This window comes from Trematomus bernacchii, unplaced genomic scaffold, assembly GCF_902827165.1.
Source record: "Trematomus bernacchii unplaced genomic scaffold, fTreBer1.1, whole genome shotgun sequence".
Classification (NCBI taxonomy): Eukaryota; Metazoa; Chordata; class Actinopteri; order Perciformes; family Nototheniidae; genus Trematomus; species Trematomus bernacchii.
Genome location: NW_022987438.1, coordinates 317,279 through 337,027, shown reverse-complemented (window position 1 = coordinate 337,027; position 19,749 = coordinate 317,279). Strand labels below are relative to the sequence as shown.

Sequence of the window (19,749 nt, the reverse complement as noted above, 5' to 3'; positions counted from 1 at the left end):
CACATTAAATAATACCCAACATCTTGATCCACAGAGCTGGATATTTAAGGCAAAGGAGCTCCGTTTGTTCGACATATACTAAAAATATTGGGGATTATTTGAACCGTCATCCATCATTTAATTTGAGATTTGTCCCCGTATATCTGTCACTCTTAAAGCAGGCTAAACCCCATCTGTGTCAGTTATTGATTCAACATGTCTAACTTCTCCGTAGACTTCTCTGCTTGCTTTCCAAATAGATTTTGCAAATATTTAATCACAACAGTCGTGTTCAGGTGTTGCATGTGTGTGTGGAGATGCGTGTGTGTGTGTGTGTGTGTGTGTGTGTGTGTGTGTGTGTGTGTGTGTGTGTGTGTGTGGAGATACATGTGTGTGTGTGTGTGTGTGTGTGTGTGTGTGTGTGTGTGGAGATGCACGTGTGTGTGTGTGTGTGTGTGTATGTGTGTGTGTGTGTGTGTGTGGAGATACATGTGTGTGTGGAGATGCGCGTGTGTGTGTGTGTGTGGAGATACATGTGTGTGTGGAGATGCGCGCATGTGTGTGTGTGTGTGTGTGGAGATACATGTGTGTGTGTGCGTGTGTGGAGATACATGTGTGTGTGGAGATGCGTGTGTGTGTGTGTGTGTGTGTGTGTGGAGATACATGTGTGTGTGGAGATGCGCATGTGTGTGTGTGTGTGTCTGTGTGTGTGTGGAGATACATGTGTGTGTGGAGATGCGTGTGTGTGTGTGTGTGCGTATGTGTGTGTGTGTGTGTGGAGATACATGTGTGTGTGTGCGTGTGTGGAGATACATGTGTGTGTGGAGATACATGTGTGTGTGGAGATGCGTGTGTGTGCGTGTGTGTGTGTGTGTGTGTGTGGAGATACATGTGTGTGTGTGCGTGTGTGGAGATACATGTGTGTGTGGAGATGCGTGTGTGTGCACGTGTGTGTGTGTGTGTGGAGATACATGTGTGTGTGGAGATGCGTGTGTGTGCGTGTGTGTGTGCGTGCGTGTGTGTGGAGATACACGTGTGTGTGGAGATGTGTGTGTGCGTGCGTGTGTGTGTGTGTGTGTGGAGATACATGTGTGTGTGGAGATGCGTGTGTGCGTGTGTGTGTGTGCGTGCGTTCGTGTGTGTGTGTGTGTGTGTGTGTGTGTGTGTGTGTGTGGAGATGACCTGCACCATATTATTATTTGATCATATGTGAAAATTAGGATCTGCTCCAAACAAGGATGTTTTAAGCATTTGGAGATTTCCACATACTGTGATTACATTTCCATGAATTGTGCCCCCCCCCCCCCCTAGTAAAGCTAAAAGACGGATTGTTGGAGATCGTAATTTCCTTTTCTCCATCGAAAGTGGTCGTGCGACCCCTGGGACCGAAGCACCTCAGGTTAAAGTTCAGTGCTCGAGAAGGAGGATTTCTGAATATAGATATGAATCCTCCCAGAGACTGAAGAAGAAGAACGGCTGAAGATCTGGTGCAGGAACAGCCTTCCCTCTGTACGAGTGTGTATACAATTATACACATTAGCTGGCCACAACATGGATGAGATGTGTGTGTACATCAGCGTGAACATGTGTGTGTGTGTGTTCTCGGTACACCTCGAGAGGCGAAGGGTCTGGATGGTTTACTGACATGGCGTCGACCTCATCGCTCCACAGCTGCTCGCTGGTTAGAAAGCTTTTCATGACTTTCATCACAACTACAGGACTTTTGAGTAAAAGTACTCAGATCATGTACTTGTGTAAAAGTAGAAGTACTCAGATCATGTACTTGTGTAAAAGTAGAAGTACTCAGATCATGTACTTGAGTAAAAGTAGAAGTACTCAGATCATGTACTTGTGTAAAAGTAGAAGTACTCAGATCATGTACTTGTGTAAAAGTAGAAGTACTCAGATCAGAGACAGACACTTATACTCTTGGCGGACTTGACGCAAGTATTCTGTCTCTCATACTGTTGTACAACAATATAATCATTCCTTCAGTCAGCAGTGTGTCTGTGTTTCTATTTAGTTATATCTTTGGTTATGTCTTGAGTGTCTTAGGATCATCACCACGACAGCACCGCGGTGATGATCCTAATGGAGGTGATTTACGATGTGTGGATGTTATCAGGAGCTCTTGTTGCTGCTGGAGGATCAGCTGCTTCACACTGAGTCTCTGAGGAGTAAAGACATGTGATCCCTCAGACTGAGATCAATGTGTTCCCACACTGTGGAGGAGCGCAAGGCAACAAGGACACTAGAAGTAATAAAGAATGCTCATCATGTGAACAACATATTGTTCTTTTTTGTCTTTCTTAACACTGCGAGCCATGTTCACGCTCAACTCTCAGACTGCTTTTGGCACATGTTTGCACACATGTCTGCACAGCCCTCCACTTTAAAATATAATACACTCAGTTTGCGTATACTCATTGTCCTAAGTGTTTCTGTTTTTTAGCTTTTAAGGTTATTCGTATAGTTACATTTAAATGAGGTGTAAATACTTGTCTTTAGCATCCTTTTTTGATGCTAAATTGTTTCTTAAAAATACTCATTTTGTATTATCGACAGAAGTGACTGTTATTTTGTATATATTGATTGTTGTGTTTTTTTTATCTTAAAGGGGACCTATCATGCAAAATGCACTTTGTGATGTCTTTTATACATCAATGTGTCCCCGGTGTGTCGGGGAACTCACGCAGCGTCAGAAAATAAAACCCTCTCTCTTTTCCTCCGTACCCACATCTTTTAAAAACGGGGGTACAACGGGCTGATACAGATTTGCTGCCGATATTACGTAATTTCGGATGGTGGACCCACAGAGAGTTGCTATCAGAAACAATGCCTGACGTGTTTTGGATGTAATCTCGTCTTTGTTTACATTAGCCTCGCTAACACTCAGAGCTAACCTGTACTGGAGAGCACGTGTTTAAAAAGCAGGAAATATAAAAGGAACTCACCTTGTGATAAACCCGCAAGAGAAAAAGCATTTGAGCTCCATACTGTTTCAGAAATAATCCTTGATGTGGTTTAGAACAGGATGGCATTTTATCACAGCAGAATTTAACTTTATCTCCGGTAGAATTCTGATCAGGCATTAGCTCCGCCTCCTCTTTTTTTTTTTTTTAACCTAAGGACCCAAAATCAGCGTTTCTCTAACAGGGCTGCAAAAGAGGGGTTTGAGCAGAATGAGGCATGGCTACAATGGGTGGTCTGTTTGGGATTTGAAGCACAAAACTTCACAGACATGTTCTGTATAGGTATGGCCCTACAATATATGTTTCCAATATAGCATGATAGGTCCACTTTAATGTGTGCATATGTGTACATGTGTCTGTTGACTGTGTATATAGGATATACACATTTTATACATATCTGTATACATATCTGTATACTGTATAATTTTACATTCGGGATTGTTGGAAACGTCATTTCGATCTCTCTGTAAACACAAACTGAGTAAGATTGACATTAAAGTTGACTTTGAAAAAAAAAAAAGATTATCCTTATATACTCCTTTAACTTATTTTTTTAGATTGTTTATGTTCACACCACCAGATACCAAAGCTAATTCCTTGTAAGTGTAAACGCACCTCACGATAAACCTGATTCTGAGAAGATAGGGAACAGAGAAGTGGAAATACAGAGGGCTGGATCACACTTTGCTCCAAATCTGTGCAACCATAATGAAGAAAAATGCACGATGGCATCACCTTAAAACAAGAAGCCGGGAGATTCAATATAAGGCCACCAATACCCCAGTGGTGGTTTGGCAAATACTTCATGAAATGACCACCAACCCATTGCCACTAAGACTTGGAGATCAGGGTCTTTGAGTCTTTAGCTTGTTAGGCGCAGTGATTTGATGTTAATACAAAAATCAGGTATTCACGACTTAAAAAAATGGCGTAAACAAAGCAGGAGACTTATGGCGCGTTTCCACTACACGGCCTCGCTCGGCCTCGCTCGGTATGGCTAGGCCTCGTTAGGACTGGCTCACTTTATGGCGCATTTCCATTACAGTTTAGGAACTGGGGTAGTATCTATAGTAACGCAGTGTAGGCGGAGCCGTGACGTCATCTTCAATGAGAACCCCAGAAAAACAACACAGCCGTTAGCTGTTAGCACTCAGAGCTCACAGCTCCTCATATATGTTCAGAAACTAGACAAAAGTTAAACAAGTACAAACCACAGACTGCCTGTGTCATGGTGAATACAGTCGCTGCTTTATTTATGTCTGTAGGCCGTTGTTGTGAGTGTGGACGGTCGGAGCATATACTGCGTTAGCTTAGCCAATCTCCATTTAGAAAACAAGCATTTTAAAAGGTTTTTCCCCTGCCGTCTGTCTGCAGACTTGACAAAGCATTAATTCATGCTTTTTACTAACCGGTATCAGTATGTTGTTACTTCGGCATCATTTTGAAACGTGTATTACAATTAAATCACGGTCAAATATGTCCATCTTGTTGTAGTTGTAGCCCCCTTGCCAGCGATGCTCTCTCTAGTTTAGCATACTCAGCCCGACTCAGCCTCGTTGTCTCTGGCCCTAGACCCGCGATTTTATGAGGCCAGAAAAACTGTGAATTAGGACCCGCCGGCCGGTACTAGGCCAAGTGGAAACGCAACCAAAGACGGGCCGCTGACGTCACAGCCCTCTTAAACCGTGCTCCGCGCCAGTGTTAATTTTGGCAGCTGTTTTTGATTTAGTCTTAGTCTTTAGACGAAAATGGTTATTAGTTTTAGTCACATTTTAGTCATTTCTATCCTTCATAGTTTTAGTCTAGTTTTAGTCGATGAAAACTCAAAACGTTTTAGTCTACTTTTAGTCGATGAAAAAATACATTTTAGTCAACTTTTAGTCAAAATGTTTTCTCTCTTTAAACCAATTCAGTTAGGCAAATACAGGTTTCTGACATTGTAATCAAGGTGACAGCATCAAGTGTTGAAATTCGTAAAGCAACATTTCACTCTCTTAACACTTTACTTGTGTAATATCTAGGGATGGGTATCGCTAAGGTTTTCTACGGTACTACTAGTCTTATCAATACTGCTTATCGATCCGGTACTTTAACGGTATTCTTGTATTTACTTTTTGTTATTTTTGTTGTTAACCGAATTAATTGCTTTATTTAAATGTGAAATAAATGAAATATATATAATTATGTTAAAATCTTGTAGGCTACTGTACTTGAGTAAAATGTTGAGGTAATTGTACTTTACTGGAGTATTTAAATGTTTTGCTACTGTGTACTTCTCCTCCTCTACAGTTCAGAGGTCAATGGTGTACTTTTACTCCACTACATGTATTTAATACCTTTAGTTACTTTACAGATGTGGATGAATGATGTGAAATATAATCAAGTGTTAAATCAGACTTTAGTTCCACCTGGAGTAAATCCACAAGCTACCCTGCAGTATACAAAGTCATTCAAACTAGCTGCACCTTTACCAGCTTTGAGAACACTTTAATGATCAATCATTATAAAACATATCATATATATTATTCTGAAATGGACCAATCTGCACAATGACTACTTTTACTGTCGCTACTTTCACTATATTTTGATGATCATACTTTGACTTGAGGAACTCTTTCTACACTATGGTATTTTTTTACTTAGCTACAAGATCTGAGTAGGCTACTTCTCCTACCTCTGCACACCTGATGTGATAACGTTACTCGTAATTGGGGCAACAGAGCTACGAGTTAAGGAAGTCGAAAATTGTGCATTTCTCCGATTGAATATGACGCCTTTTGGCCGGCTGTTTGGACAGACTACTACAAACGAGCTTTGTCCACATTGAGTCTTGTAGAGTGTCTCTATACTCTCTGAACGCTCCGTCCCCGGCAGATCTCTGTGTGCCGCTGCAGCGTGTCTGTTAGGCCCCGCCCCCCGCACACACAGAGAGAGACAGGGAGATCGCTCTTCTGGAGTGAAGAGAGCGGAAATAATGATATTGCAAGTTAGAAACGTAAGATGCATTTTGACAGACAAGACGGGCAATTGTGGGGAAATACCCTGCATTTTGAATGTCCGATAGTCCACCATTAACACCTTAGTCCCGTCTCGTCTCGTCAACGAAAACTAAATATACATTTCGTCAAATTTTCGTTATCAAGAATCTATTTTTAGCTCGTCATCGTCTCGTCTTAGTCGTGTAAAAAAGGTCGTTGACGAACATTTTTCGTCATAGTTTTCGTTGACGAAATTAACACTGCTCCGCGCTGTAGTGGAAATGCGCCATAAATTGACTTTTGCTCTCTAGTTATGAATCAAGTGCAATAACAGCTGGATACTACATTTCCCATAATGCAACTCAATTAATCCCCACTGTACTGCTTTCTAAATCTCTTAAACCTCCAGTACATAACGGCCAATATGAAGGAATATTTAAAAAATGTCAATCATAATTATTTATATTACTTGGATTATTAATATATTATTTGATACTTGAAAATGTATTTTAATGTTTTGAGGTCGATGGTATGGTATCAAATGGACAACATGCATACTTGTGTGTTTTGTGTTTTGCACTGAATGTAAAAAGAAAAAACAAACAATTGCCAACCAACAGAAACGTGGAATAAACAAGCAGTACAGTATGTCAACAAGTACAAATAGTAAACAACACTTGATCCGTGGTGTACCTCCTGAAGAACAACAGCCAGAGTATGAAGCGTATACTTTCCCCCGAGAGACCGCACAGAGCCAGACAAAACTCCAACACCCAGAATCCCTAGAAGCTCCGTCACCAGTTTGAACAGCACCCTATGGGAGGGGGGGGGGGGGGGGGGGGGGGGGGGGGGGAGCACCCATATATCCACCTCTGCACCAGGGGGAGGGATGTGAGGGGGGGGGGGGGGCATCTGTCGTTTTACAACCCAGACGAGATTTAACCACGCCAACTTTTCCGCATGATGAAAGCATCGACGCAGCGTCCTGAGATTGAAGATCAAGCTTTATACATCCTTGACGCTCAGAGCTACTAATGCGGAATTGGGCGCGTGGTTCAATCTCAACTGGGTTGGAGATACGACAGGTGAGGAGGGGGGGGGGGGGGGGGGGGGGTCTGGATCTAGTCTCACCTGGTCTCACTCCCAGCATGGGCAGTGTGTGGTGGGTGAACGCCATGCGGGGGGGCCTCTGGGAGGACATGGCGCTGAAATCGAATTTCCCCGGCTTCTTAAGAGAACCAGGCGATGAGAGTCCTGGCAAAAAGGGGATCAACAAAAAAAAAAATGGCAGAACAGAAACGAGGTTTTAATCAGAACATGGCTGCTTTCTTACTTTGACTCTATACTGAAAAAAGAAGAAAAAATCGTATAATTTTTTTAAGTTTAGTGAGAGTCTAATGATTATGATTGAAATCAATGGATCGATTCATCCATTGATTTGTTGATTGGCTTAACATACAGATGGGTTTCTCACAATCTGTGAGTCCGATAGAGCGGTGCAGGAATGAGTCCTCAAACACGGGAATGAGTCAGCATTTTAGCACTTCCTGTTCCCTTCGCCTGGAATCAATGGTTTTTCTGAATGTGTTTTTGGTTCATTGTTGTTTTGTTCTACGATATAAAGTGCTGTAGTTCCTTTATAGCCCAACATTAGCCTCCGTTAGCTTAGCGGTGGTGACATGAAGTCATGTGACTGTGCTGTAGTTCCTTTATAGCCTAACATTAGCCTCCGTTAGCTTAGCGGTGGTGACGTGAAGTCATGTGACCGTGCTGTAGTTCCTTTATAGCCCAACATTAGCCACCTTTAGCTTAGCGGTGGTGACATGAAGTCATGTGACTGTGCTGTAGTTCCTTTATAGCCTAACATTAGCCACCTTTAGCTTAGCGGTGGAGACGTGAAGTCATGTGACCGTACTGTAGTTCCTTTATAGCCTAACATTAGCCACCTTTAGCTTAGCGGTGGTGACGTGAAGTCATGTGACCGTGCTGTAGTTCCTTTATAGCCTAACATTAAGCCGCCTTTAGCTTAGCGGTGGTGACGTGAAGTCATGTGACCGTGCTGTAGTTCCTTTATAGCCCAACATTAGCCACCTTTAGCTTAGCAGTGGTGACGTGAAGTCATGTGACCGTGCTGTAGTTCCTTTATAGCCTAACATTAGCCGCCTTTAGCTTAGCGGTGGTGACGTGAAGTCATGTGACCGTGCTGTAGTTCCTTTATAGCCCAACATTAGCCACCTTTAGCTTAGCGGTGGTGACATGAAGTCATGTGACCGTGCTGTAGTTCCTTTATAGCCCAACATTAGCCGCCTTTAGCTTAGCGGTGGTGACGTGAAGTCATGTGACCGTGCTGTAGTTCCTTTATAGCCCAACATTAGCCACCTTTAGCTTAGCGGTGGTGACATGAAGTCATGTGACTGTACTGTAGTTCCTTTATAGCCTAACATTAGCCGCCTTTAGCTTAGCGGTGGTGACGTGAAGTCATGTGACCGTGCTGTAGTTCCTTTATAGCCCAACATTAGCCACCTTTAGCTTAGCGGTGGTGACATGAAGTCATGTGACCGTGCTGTAGTTACTTTATAGCCCAACATTAGCCACCTTTAGCTTAGCGGTGGTGACATGAAGTCATGTGACCGTGCTGTAGTTCCTTTATTGCGTAACGTTAGCTGTTTACTTCAGAAATCATAAAGTGGTGTTAATATGTGGAGATTATTCTGCTAAACTAAATGTGTAAGTATCATAAACGTTGATTATTTCCTGCAACAATCCAAAAACACATGGAGAGAACCCATTGGCTTTTTGTGGAGGGAATCATCCCTGCCTGCACCACTCTATAGTCTCTATCTTGGCTGTACCATCTCCGCAGATTGAAGGGGGGTTTAGGGTAGGGTCCAAAGGGGGAGGGGCTTGTTTTGAAGCAGCAGAGCAAAGGGAGTTGACGGGAGAAAGGCGGGAGGGGGGGGCAGGACGGGAGGCTATAGGGTCAAGAGAGAGGAGAGCTGGGGAATGCATTGGCGTCCAAACCATGTTTCACCACGAACAGCACAGGAAGGCAAACAAACCAAACTGTGGACATCAAACTGTTCCACTAATCAATCAGAACAAACCGTGCTCTCGTATACTCAGATCTTGTACTTGAGTAAAAGTAGAAATACTCAGATCTTGTACTTGAGTAAAAGTAGAAGTACTCAGATCTTGTACTTGAGTAAAAGTAGAAGTACTCAGATCTTGTACTTGAGTAAAAGTAGAAGTACCAGAGTGTAGGAATACTCTGTTGCAAGTTGATCATATTGTTTATCATTAATCACGATCTGCATAGTAAGTAAAGTACATAATTGTAGTGGAGTAGAAGTACAAAGAAGCAAAGAAATACTGAAGTAAAGTACAAGTACCTCAAAATTGTAATTTTTTAAAATTTAAATACAGTACTTGAGTAAATGTACTTAGTTACTTTAAACCACCACTGATTACTACATATAGTTCTGTATCACACACCACACACACGCACACACACACACACACGCACACACACACACACACACACACACACACACACACACACACACACACACCCACACACACACAACCACACACAACACACACACACACACACCACACACACACACACACACACAGTTTACAGGGGGGTTGTTGTTGTTGACCTCATGTTCTGTTGCCGCCTGAACGGCTTGTTGTTAATTCATGTAAAGCCCTTTGTTTAGAAAAGTGTTGTATAAATGAAGTTATTATACTATTATGATTATTATCTCCAGGCAGCGAGAAATCTTCCATACAGACGGAAGGAGTTAGGAAGTAGTGAAGCGGTGACATGTGAACACATTAAAGTGTCCCCCTCTGTCTATAAATGTCAGGAAATGTGCTTCAGTTTGGTCAAAACGGGCTCAGTAAGTACAGAGCGGACCAGAAACATGGCCAGAGTGTGAGCGCTCCGGATAAAAGAGGCTCTCTTCTGTGATCAGGAACTCATGTGGGACTTTATTTTGATGTATGGTAAATCCAAAAGGCACAATTTAGACTTTCAGGGTTTGAGGCAAAGCGCCAAACGGTGTCTTTGACCTCTGTCAGGGAACCGCGATGTTGGGTTAAAAAACTCTGGAAAGAACCGACCATAAAACCAGGGAATAATGAGGAAGTAAAAGTACATCAGCGAGGACCTCATCACTTTCATCTGCCGCCGGACGCTTTGTTTGCTCCGGGTTCGACGGAGAGAATACGGCGATAAACAACGCTGGCGAGCAAAAAGGCCCGTAAATATTCACACAAATAAAACAAACACACTCAAATAAAGATGTGGGTAATTCCAACATGGCCCGAAGAGACGTAGAAATAGATTTTATGAGCTGCGCTTGTAAAGTCTAACGGAGCAGATTTCTGAAAAGCTTTTTCTTTAACGCTGCACTGGGAAATGTTTTATCACTATTTACCCACAAGGCTCGGAGGCAGCTGTGCACCGATAAGTTTAGAAGAAGGTGGGCGACGGCACTTATGTTCAAGAAGGGACGACATGTGAGCGGATACAATAAGCAGGGCGAGATTAATGAGATTTATGGAGAGAATTATATTTTTTTAAAACAGTGTGAAGACAGAAGGACACAAGATGCTTTCAGTTGTTATTTTTCAACATGTGTTTTTGGCTATATTCCATTTTCATTTCATATAGGAGATAACAACGTTAGTAAAAGACGGAGTAGAGCCGCTAAACAAAGTGTTGGAGCTACATATTATTTAATATAATAGTTTAACATTTGTTTTCTTGTTGTTTTTGTGTATTAAATGTTTTATTACTTAGTGATATTACTTAAAGGGGACCTATCATGCAAAATGCACTTTTGTACGTCTTTTATACATGAATATGTGTCCCCGGTGTTCCAGGGAACTCACCAAGTGTCAGAAAACACAACCCTCTCTATTTTCCTCCATACCCAAATCTCTAAAAAAGGGGCTGCAACGGATCTGATAAAAACTGATCCAGATTTGAACACTGTCCTGACGTCAGGACGGTGGCGCTACGGCTATTGGGCCAACTCCACCAATCAGGAGGAGACAGCCACGGCCATTGCCGTTCGAAAGCGCTGGAGACGCTGTAGTACATATGCCAGGCCTGTAGATGGTGCTGTTCTCACTGAATCTGCCCAGAGCTAGAAATGGTCAAATTGAGCAAAATGAGGCATGGCTAAAATGCATGATCTGTTTGGTATTTTGAAAAAAAAAAAGTATAAATATGCCTTATATAGGTATGGTCCTACACTATATATTATTCAAATATAGCATGATAGGTCCACTTTAAGGTAAATAACTAAATCTACCCGAGGTAGAAGATGGATGGAAATTAACAAAGTTTTAGCATCAAAATGTACTAATTCTGCACAATGGCCCATTTCAGATTATAAATTAGCCTTAACTTTGTTAAATTCTAACCTTAAGACTTTTTAACTTTTTGAGATTAATGTATAACAAAGTTTGTAGTTATTTTTGCCATAACATTTTAGGTATTTGGCCAAAAACAATGGCATTTAAAAATTATAATAAAGTTAAAATATGCTTTCCGCGCTCCCGCTTCAACTAAGTCTGTTTTCTTGTACCTTGACTATATATATATTTTGAAAATACTGGACGTTGGGTTCGTTTTTCTTGCATTTCTCTCAGAATACAAACTTCTGCTTTCAATAAAATGTATTAGTCAAACAAAAGAACAGACAAAAAAATCAAAGGAAAATAATAATAATTGTATAGAAGAGTGTTGAATTAGTTGAAAAAAATACAAATAAAATACATATATATTACAAGTTAAACGGTGCTGTTTTATATATTCATGTCTGCTGTAAAATGTGCTGAGAGCCGGGGTTGTATAATTTAATTTAAAGCGGCCTTCAGACCGTTAAAAACCGACGCCATGTTGTGTGTTTGAACGCATCGCTGCGTTTGGCTGCCGCTCCTCTGTGGTACGTATAGGGAGGAGAGCGTGCCACCACACAGTACAAGTTCAATTATAACCAGCTTATTATGCATAAACAGCCTTAAATTATACATATTGTTTTTAGTCTCTGTGATTCCCCCTAATTAGTTCGTATCTCGCCGAAATATCTGCTTCTCAGCGAAGAGCAGCAAATGAGGCCCAGATGCCCAATGAAAGCTCCGTCTGATAAAACCAACAGAAGTTACTCTGATCTCTCCCTTAATCTGTGTGTGTGTGTGTGTGTGTGTGTGTGTGTGTGTGTGTGTGTGTGAGAGAGAGAGTCAACACATAGACACACACACTCACAGTTGTTTGTACTGCATTATTTCTATGCTCTGCTGCTGGCACACTGCACAAGCAGACTGGCAGCCAATTGCTCCCATGACCCTTTAGCCTTGCCACGCTAACAAGCTGGCGACCACACAACACCTCCCAACTAGCATGTGCACCAAGACACACACACACACACACACACACACACACACACACACACACACACACACACACACACACACACACACACACACACACACACACACACACACACACACACACACACACACACACACACACACACACACACACACACACACACACACACAGGTCATTCAGGTAAGCAAAAGAAAACATTGTTCCCCATCAGAGAGGCGTCCCTCATTAGCGGTGTAGCTCACACATCATTAGCACTCATAAACAAAGAGTTTATATATGCTTTAGGGCACGTTAGCAACTCCCACACCCAGCAATTAGCTGGATTTATATAGAGTGGTGCAGGAATGAGTCCTAACCCCGGGGAATGAGTCAGCATTTTAGCACTTACTGTTCCCTCGTCTAGAAGTCAATGGTTTTCTGAATGTGTCTTTGGTTGTTAGTCTGATATAACGTCTGTGGTTAACGCAAGCTGAAGAGATGTTTATTTCACGATATCAAATATGTCATAAAATACCCCACTGGTGAATTAAAAAACAGAGGTTGCTAACATGTGTCTAAATGAGACGACTAAACGTCATCAAGTCCAACATTAGCCACCTTGAGCTTAGCGGTGGTGACGCTGAACTAAACGTGTATTATAATTGTTTGTTTGACACAGAGATTATTTTCTGGCATAATCCAAAATGACATTGGATTTTTGTGGGGAACCCCTTGCAATGCTAACTTTTAATTTGGCCTACAAAAACACATCATCCCTGCACCACTCCATATCAAAATCACCTTTCCCCCCCCTATTGAGCAGCAGCAGCAGCAAGCAAGCAGCAGGAGACAGCAGACTTAATGATGGATTACATGATCACCTGCGATGCCTCGGAGCTTTTCATTCAGGTAAAGCATCACCTCCAGAGCAGGCGGAGGCGGAAACCCTCCCCCCTTTTCCCTCCTCTTCCTCCCCCCCTTCCCCATCTCTCTCACTCCCACCACCACCACCACCAGCACCAGCACCAGAACAGATGTCTGCTGTAACCCAGTAGCTCCCTTTGCTGTAGACACATGGAGGCGCCATCTGGACCCAAACGCTGCTCCTCTCCAGATTGGGGAGTGTGTTTATGTGTGTGAATGTAAATCAGAGAAAGAGCTGAAATGTACATTTGTGTGTGTGTGTGTGTGTGTGTGTGTGTGTGTGTGTGTGTGTGTGTGTGTGTGTGTGTGTGTGTAACTGTGAGTAAGCATGTCTCAGAGACAGAAGGCTGTGTGCTTTGATGACACACCTGAGTGCCGTCAGTCCTGTTTGTCTGGGTCGTATGTTGGTTTTTTTCCGCCGCTGTCTTTCAAAAGGCGATTGGGACAGCACTCAACAAGCCAGCAGCATGAAGCGGCTAACACTCAACAAAACCCTCATTCACACACACACACACACACACACACACACACACACACACACACACACACACACACACACACACACACACACACACACACACACACACACACACACACACACCACACACACACACACACACAAAACCCTCCTTCTCTTTCATCGCGTTCTCTCTCAGCGCTCGACAACAAAATTACACTCAAAACACTTAGCTGCACGTTGCTGACAAATTCACACCGCCACGAAAAAGCTGTTTGTATGCATGTGCTGTGCGACAACAATGTGGTTTTTTCGGATATGATAATGCACATAATTGGACGTAGAAAACACAAGTTTGTCAGGATTAAAGGGATTCAGAGACGTCTTGAATGCACCAGGGACGTCTTCATCTTCCCGGCTTCCACAATAACATCTTTGAGGCAGACAGGCGGTGCATGTTATGGAGCTACTGGGCGACCAAAAGGCTTTGGTTTACCCACAATGGACAACAGCAGACATCTGGCAGAAACAACCCCACCCAGCGGCAGCACAGCCAGACAACATTACACCAGAGAGAGAGAAGTGGGAGATGCAGAAGAGCTCACAGGAAGTGCAAACAGACAGAAAGAGATGTATACAGGGTGGTGCACAGCATGTATATAATGTTTAATGTTGTTCTAACCATGGTAAGGAAACTGCACTCCATCGCTCTCATGCTTAATCTTCCTCTCCTGCACACTGGCCAAATGGTGCTGCACTGAAAGGCCAAACAGGGGAGAAAGGGAAGAGTTAACAAAAGACAGAGATGGAAAGAATTATAGAGGGAGAGAAAGTGGTTAAATAATGGGCAACAAGGGACTTTGATGTTATAGAGTGCAGCGAGTGTCTATAAAATCATTACATCATTACTGCTGGGGGCTTTAAAACGGCAGCATGTGAGTGGGAGTGACGCAGAATACAATTTAAACAGCTAAACCCCCAGAGATATACATCAAGTCTTAAATACATTTCACATGGAACCCATCATGATGGTTACAAATGATGTAAGCCAAGGGGTGAGTGGTTATGATTTAAGAAGTCAATGGGTGGAAACACAGACGCTCCTCTACTGCAATACTCATAAAGACAACATATGTAGAACTGTGTTAGGGAATAATATAAAAGGGATGGATGTTACTTATGAAAAGAGTGATGCCACTTTCATTACTGTATATGAAGCTACAGTTGTTTGGCCTAACGTTAGCTTAGCATAAAGAGTAAAAACAGGAGTAACAGCTAGCCTGGCTATGTCTAAAAGTTAAAAAAAAACTCTGCCTACCAGTACCTTTATAACTCACCTATTAACATATTGCACCTTGTTAGTTTAATCTGTACAAAAAACAGACCCTAAAAACATTTTTTTCTTTTTATGTTTTACGGCTAGAACCAGAAGCCGGTTAGCTTAGCTTAGCAAGTGCATGAAAAAGGAGTAAACAACTAGCTAAGATAGCATGTTATATCTTGTTTGTTTAATTCTAACTAAATTGGAAACATATAGACAACATGTAAGGTAACTGTTTCCCCATTTCCAATCTGTGCTAAGCTAACTGGTTGCTGGTTGTAGCTGAGCCAGAGGCTGGTTAGCTTAGCTTAGCAAAAGTGCATGAAAAAGGAGTAAACAACTAGCTAAGGTAGCATTTTATATCTTGTTTGTTCAGTCTTTGCTAAGCTAACTAGTAGCTTGCTGTAGGTGAGCCAGAGGCAGGTTAGCTTAGCTTATTACAATGAGTGGAAACATGGGGAATCAGATAGCCTGGTTAGCATGTCACATTGTTGTTTTTATTAGAGAAGTTGTGAATGGATGATGAGGGTATAGAAAGAGATGTGGGATGATAATGGTGGAGAGAAGGGTCAACATCATAGTACAGAGACGAAGGGATGTGTGAGGTGAGCTTTGGCTACTGGTTCACATCAGGAAGTGGGAAATTAACACCTGAACACGTTGTTTTAAATGCCCCGAAAACAATATTTAAAAGCTAACTATGTTTCTTTCTGAAGTTGAACTTTTAAGTCATGAACATTTCAAGAAACATATTTTGGATAATACCTACAGGTATTTGCTATTTGCAGGGAGTTATATTAGAAGATTGATACCACTCTCTGAAGTACATATTAAACTATAACCAGCAGTCGGTTAGCTTAGCTTAGCGTAGTATAAAGACTGAAACAGAGGGAAAAACCTAGCCTGGCAATCGCAAACAAAATCTGCCTACCAGCTTTCTAATTAACACATAATGTTTTGTTTGTTTACTCTGCACAAAACCCAAGGAGTACAGGAACTAACTAAAAATAGCTGTGCTCATTTAACCCCCCTAAAACCACAATGCATCGTTTTGCACTTTTAATAAGACATACGGTGTTGATTAATGAGCTTTAGAGGAGCTGGTAAGCAGATTTTGTAACCTCTGCACAGAGGCTTGATGCTAAGCTAACAAGCTGCAGCTTCACATGTACTTCATGAGCGAGTATCCATCTTCTCATTCAACCCTCAACAAGAAAGCTTCCATTAGTACTTTAAAGTGGGACTGTATGACGTACTTATGGAGATTGTTTCCTCAGCACAGAGCCATGCTAGCTATGTGCACTTGTTTCCAGTCTTTATGCTAAGCTAAGCTAGCTACAGAATACTTTTAAGCTTAGGACAGTACAATATTTTGAGAAAAATTATGATTTCCTGTCTCATTGAGAGGTAGATGAGAGGAATAACTGGTATCAAACTTCTCATTTAACCCTAAAACTAGAACGTGAATAAGGATATTTTCCAAAATGAGAATAAAATGTTAAAATAAACGTTTTTTCAGGTGCGTTAAAGTTCAATGTAAAGGTTTTATAAGCCTCCTTTTAGCTGATTGATGTGGACCAGCTCCAGGATGGGGGTTGGGGTTGCAGGGTGTGTGTGTGTGTGTGTGTGTTTGTTAGCGGCACTACCTGCGTCCACATCGTTGGGCCAGCCGCTGGACTGAGAGCTGCTGCCGGCCGCCGGGGATCGACCCGAGTAAAAAACATCGTCCACCGGACTCTCCATCTCGCTGTCGTCAATGGACTTACGCTTGTTGGAGCTGAGAGGAAAAAATAAGAGAGTTAGGAACTTATTTTAAATCAGGACTGAAGACTTTCCTGCTCAAATAACGTTTAATCATGCATTTTCTACCTGTTTTATTCTATTTGAGCTTGTTTAATGTGTATTCTCATGAGTTTTTAATGACTGTTGTTAAACTTTTGTGTTGTCTTTCTGTCAAATATGCAACTTTAGTCGTGGTTTGTAAAGCGGATAGTATATATAACTCAAATCTGTGTTAAAGCCAACTTCATTTCAATTCATTACCACACGTTTTACACCGTTTTTTTTATCATTTATTTTCAATAAAACCTCCTTTACACAACATTTACCTTATTTTTGAGTTTAAAAAAGCAGACATTGAAATAACTTGTAATAACTTTGACTATAATTAGGATCAGAGACATTTTGATAGATTATCATAGACAGGTTTATGTCAAAGTTTAGTCGGGAATCTGTTTTAATGACAGCACATAATGACACCAGATGCTATAAATAAAAAAAACACCACAAAAATCAACCTTATTTTAAATCAGGACTGAAGACTTTTCTGTTTGAATTAAATCACTTCTCACATCTTACACTGAACTGTAACTCTTATCCATGTATTATACACATGTCCAATTCTGTTTTAGCTTGTTTTAAATAGTATTTTTGTGCTTTTTTAATGACTTTTTAAGTTATTTTTCTGTCAAATGTGCAACTTTAGTCCTGGTTTGACATAAATCATCTTGCAATTTTGGTTTACACCTTTAATGCAGACTTCATTTCAACTCATTACCTCAATTTCTACTCTCCTTATTATCGTTTTTTGTCAATAAGACCTCATTGACACAAAATTAACCTTATTTTTTAGTTTAAAAAGGCAGACATTTGAATGATTTTGACTATAAGTAAGATCAGAGAAACATTTTGATGGATTATCATGGACTCGTTTATATCAAAGTGTAGCCGGGAATCTGTTTTGGGACCATTTGAACTGTTTTAATGACAGCACATAATGACACCAGATACTATAAATAAAAGAAACCCCACAAAAATCAAGTGATCATTCCTTTTTCTCAAGAACAAAGTAGTATGAAATCATCCATGTTATTTTTGTGGCAATTAGATTAAATAACCCCATTTTACGACATAAAATCATTAAAAAAGAAAGCAGGACATTTGATCCGAGGACAACAGGAAGCTTAAATGTGATTTTATTATTTGTTTCTGTTGCCTAAATGAAGTCTAAATTATTTAAATGTCTTATTGTAAAGCACTTTGATTGCCTCGAGTTGAAATGTGCTCGTTAAATAAACTTTCCTTGCTTGTTTTAGGGGGAAAGAAAGAAGTTGGATGTTTACATTTCAGGGTTTTTCCAGATCTTCCATTGTTCTTAAACGTGCATGTTGCTGGTTTCTCACAGGCACTTCTAACGGGGCTCTAATGAATGCACGCACATGATTTGTGGGGCATTTGAGGACAGTATATGGGTCCATGTTCCCCCTGTAGTCCGACATGTATCTGCCTGAAATCAATAGTTATTAAAAATGTAAAAACGTCAAGGCTTTCCCCCCGCAATGTTTTCTTTTAGTATTATGTTTTATCCGGAGGGGGCAAAGCAAACTGGAGACAGCGAGACAAACACGACGCCAAACTTCATTCAGCGTGCTGTACACACACCGAAACTGATCTGTGTGTGTGTGTGTGTGTGTGTGTGTGTGTGTGCTGACGCTGGAACTCATTTGTGCGTGTGTTAGCATATTCTTATAGACTCATACATCTGTGACCAATAAAATTAAAGGCTCTCGTGAACGTACAGCGATCCAAAATGTTTAAATATGTGCTCGCTCGTGTGCATTTCTGCGTGACAGCATGTGTGTGTGTGTGTGTGTGTGATGCAGGGCTCTGTGTTACATTAGCATCAGGGGAGGGATTCTGTAATGAGTGTAACTACCTCCGTGGGAGACTTGCATAAAGCTCCATCTCAGTCCTGCAGCGTGAGAGGAGCGAGGGAAGGAGGTAACGGAGACACAGAAACAGAGAGAGAGAGAGACGGATAGCAGGGATGAAGAGGGTTAGCAGTGATGAAGAGGATGAGGAAGAAAAGGGAGAGAAAAAGCACAGTCAAAAAGCAGAGCAAGCATAAAAAATACAGCAGTGTAAGGGTCTGTACACATGAGCTAGGCTAACAGCTAACAGTATCATCACCACTTCTTCATGGTGTTGTTTTTTAAGTGTGTATTAAAGGGGACATATTCTGCTCAGTTTCAGGTTCATATTAGTATTTATATTTATCTAAAATCTGGCATAAAACATCTCTTCTGTTTTCTGAGATGAATGTACTTGTATGCGTGGTCCTTGTTTAAATAAATACTTAACAGCGTCCCTTCGAACTTCAAATTCAGTCCACAGAGTACAAATATGGTCACTTTCTGGTTAAAACTGCCATTTGTGATCCTGAAAATGGCAAATTTTTCAGAAATGGACTCAGCATCCTCAATAACCCCCAAAACCACTTCAAAATTGTACAAATCAGCCAAGCAATTTATTAAGTATTGTCCACATACAGTAGGCTATAATGCCATTAATGCTAATGAACACAACTTATGCTAATTGTGTAAGTTGCCCGACATATGCAAGTTAGCATCCAGCTGTTTTTTCTATGTGCTGGGGACCTGTACTATACATTTCTGACATAACACTTTGGGGTCCTCAACATTTCAGGGTTCACTAAGCTGGCTACGACTTAATGGGAATGAGTTAGCCTAAAACGCCTGCATGTGTACAGACCCTTAAGTGGTTAAAGAGTCAAGAAGAGAAGAATATTAGTACAGGGAAAAGTGCATTTTGAGCAGGTGTGTGTGTGTGTGTGTGTGTGTGTGTGTGTGTGTGTGTGTGTGTGTGTGTACCTGGTGGAGGGGGTGGAGGTGATGGAGCGTCGGCCCAGCGTCACCTGGTTGATGTTGTAATAC

The 19,749-nt window shown here is 41.5% G+C and overlaps 1 protein-coding gene across 9 annotated transcripts in view; it reads right to left on the bottom strand.

The window, feature by feature from the left end:
* nfixb (nuclear factor I/Xb) overlaps nucleotides 1–19,749 on the bottom strand; it is a 164,909-nt gene that overhangs the window by 17,782 nt on the left and 127,378 nt on the right. For 3 of the 9 annotated variants that reach the window (XM_034142177.1, XM_034142238.1, XM_034142203.1), the window contains exons 7-10: nucleotides 19,687–19,749; nucleotides 16,663–16,793; nucleotides 14,378–14,452; nucleotides 7,061–7,183 (exon numbers count right to left, since the gene is read on the bottom strand). The exon at nucleotides 19,687–19,749 is cut by the window's right edge and continues 58 nt beyond it. In XM_034142177.1, coding sequence (XP_033998068.1) covers nucleotides 7,061–7,183; nucleotides 14,378–14,452; nucleotides 16,663–16,793; nucleotides 19,687–19,749 — 392 coding nt within the window. Of the gene's footprint in view, nucleotides 1–7,060; nucleotides 7,184–14,377; nucleotides 14,453–16,662; nucleotides 16,794–18,731; nucleotides 18,768–19,686 lie in introns of all 9 variants that reach the window. The other 6 variants (XM_034142185.1, XM_034142192.1, XM_034142229.1 and 3 more) reach the window with 3 other exon arrangements.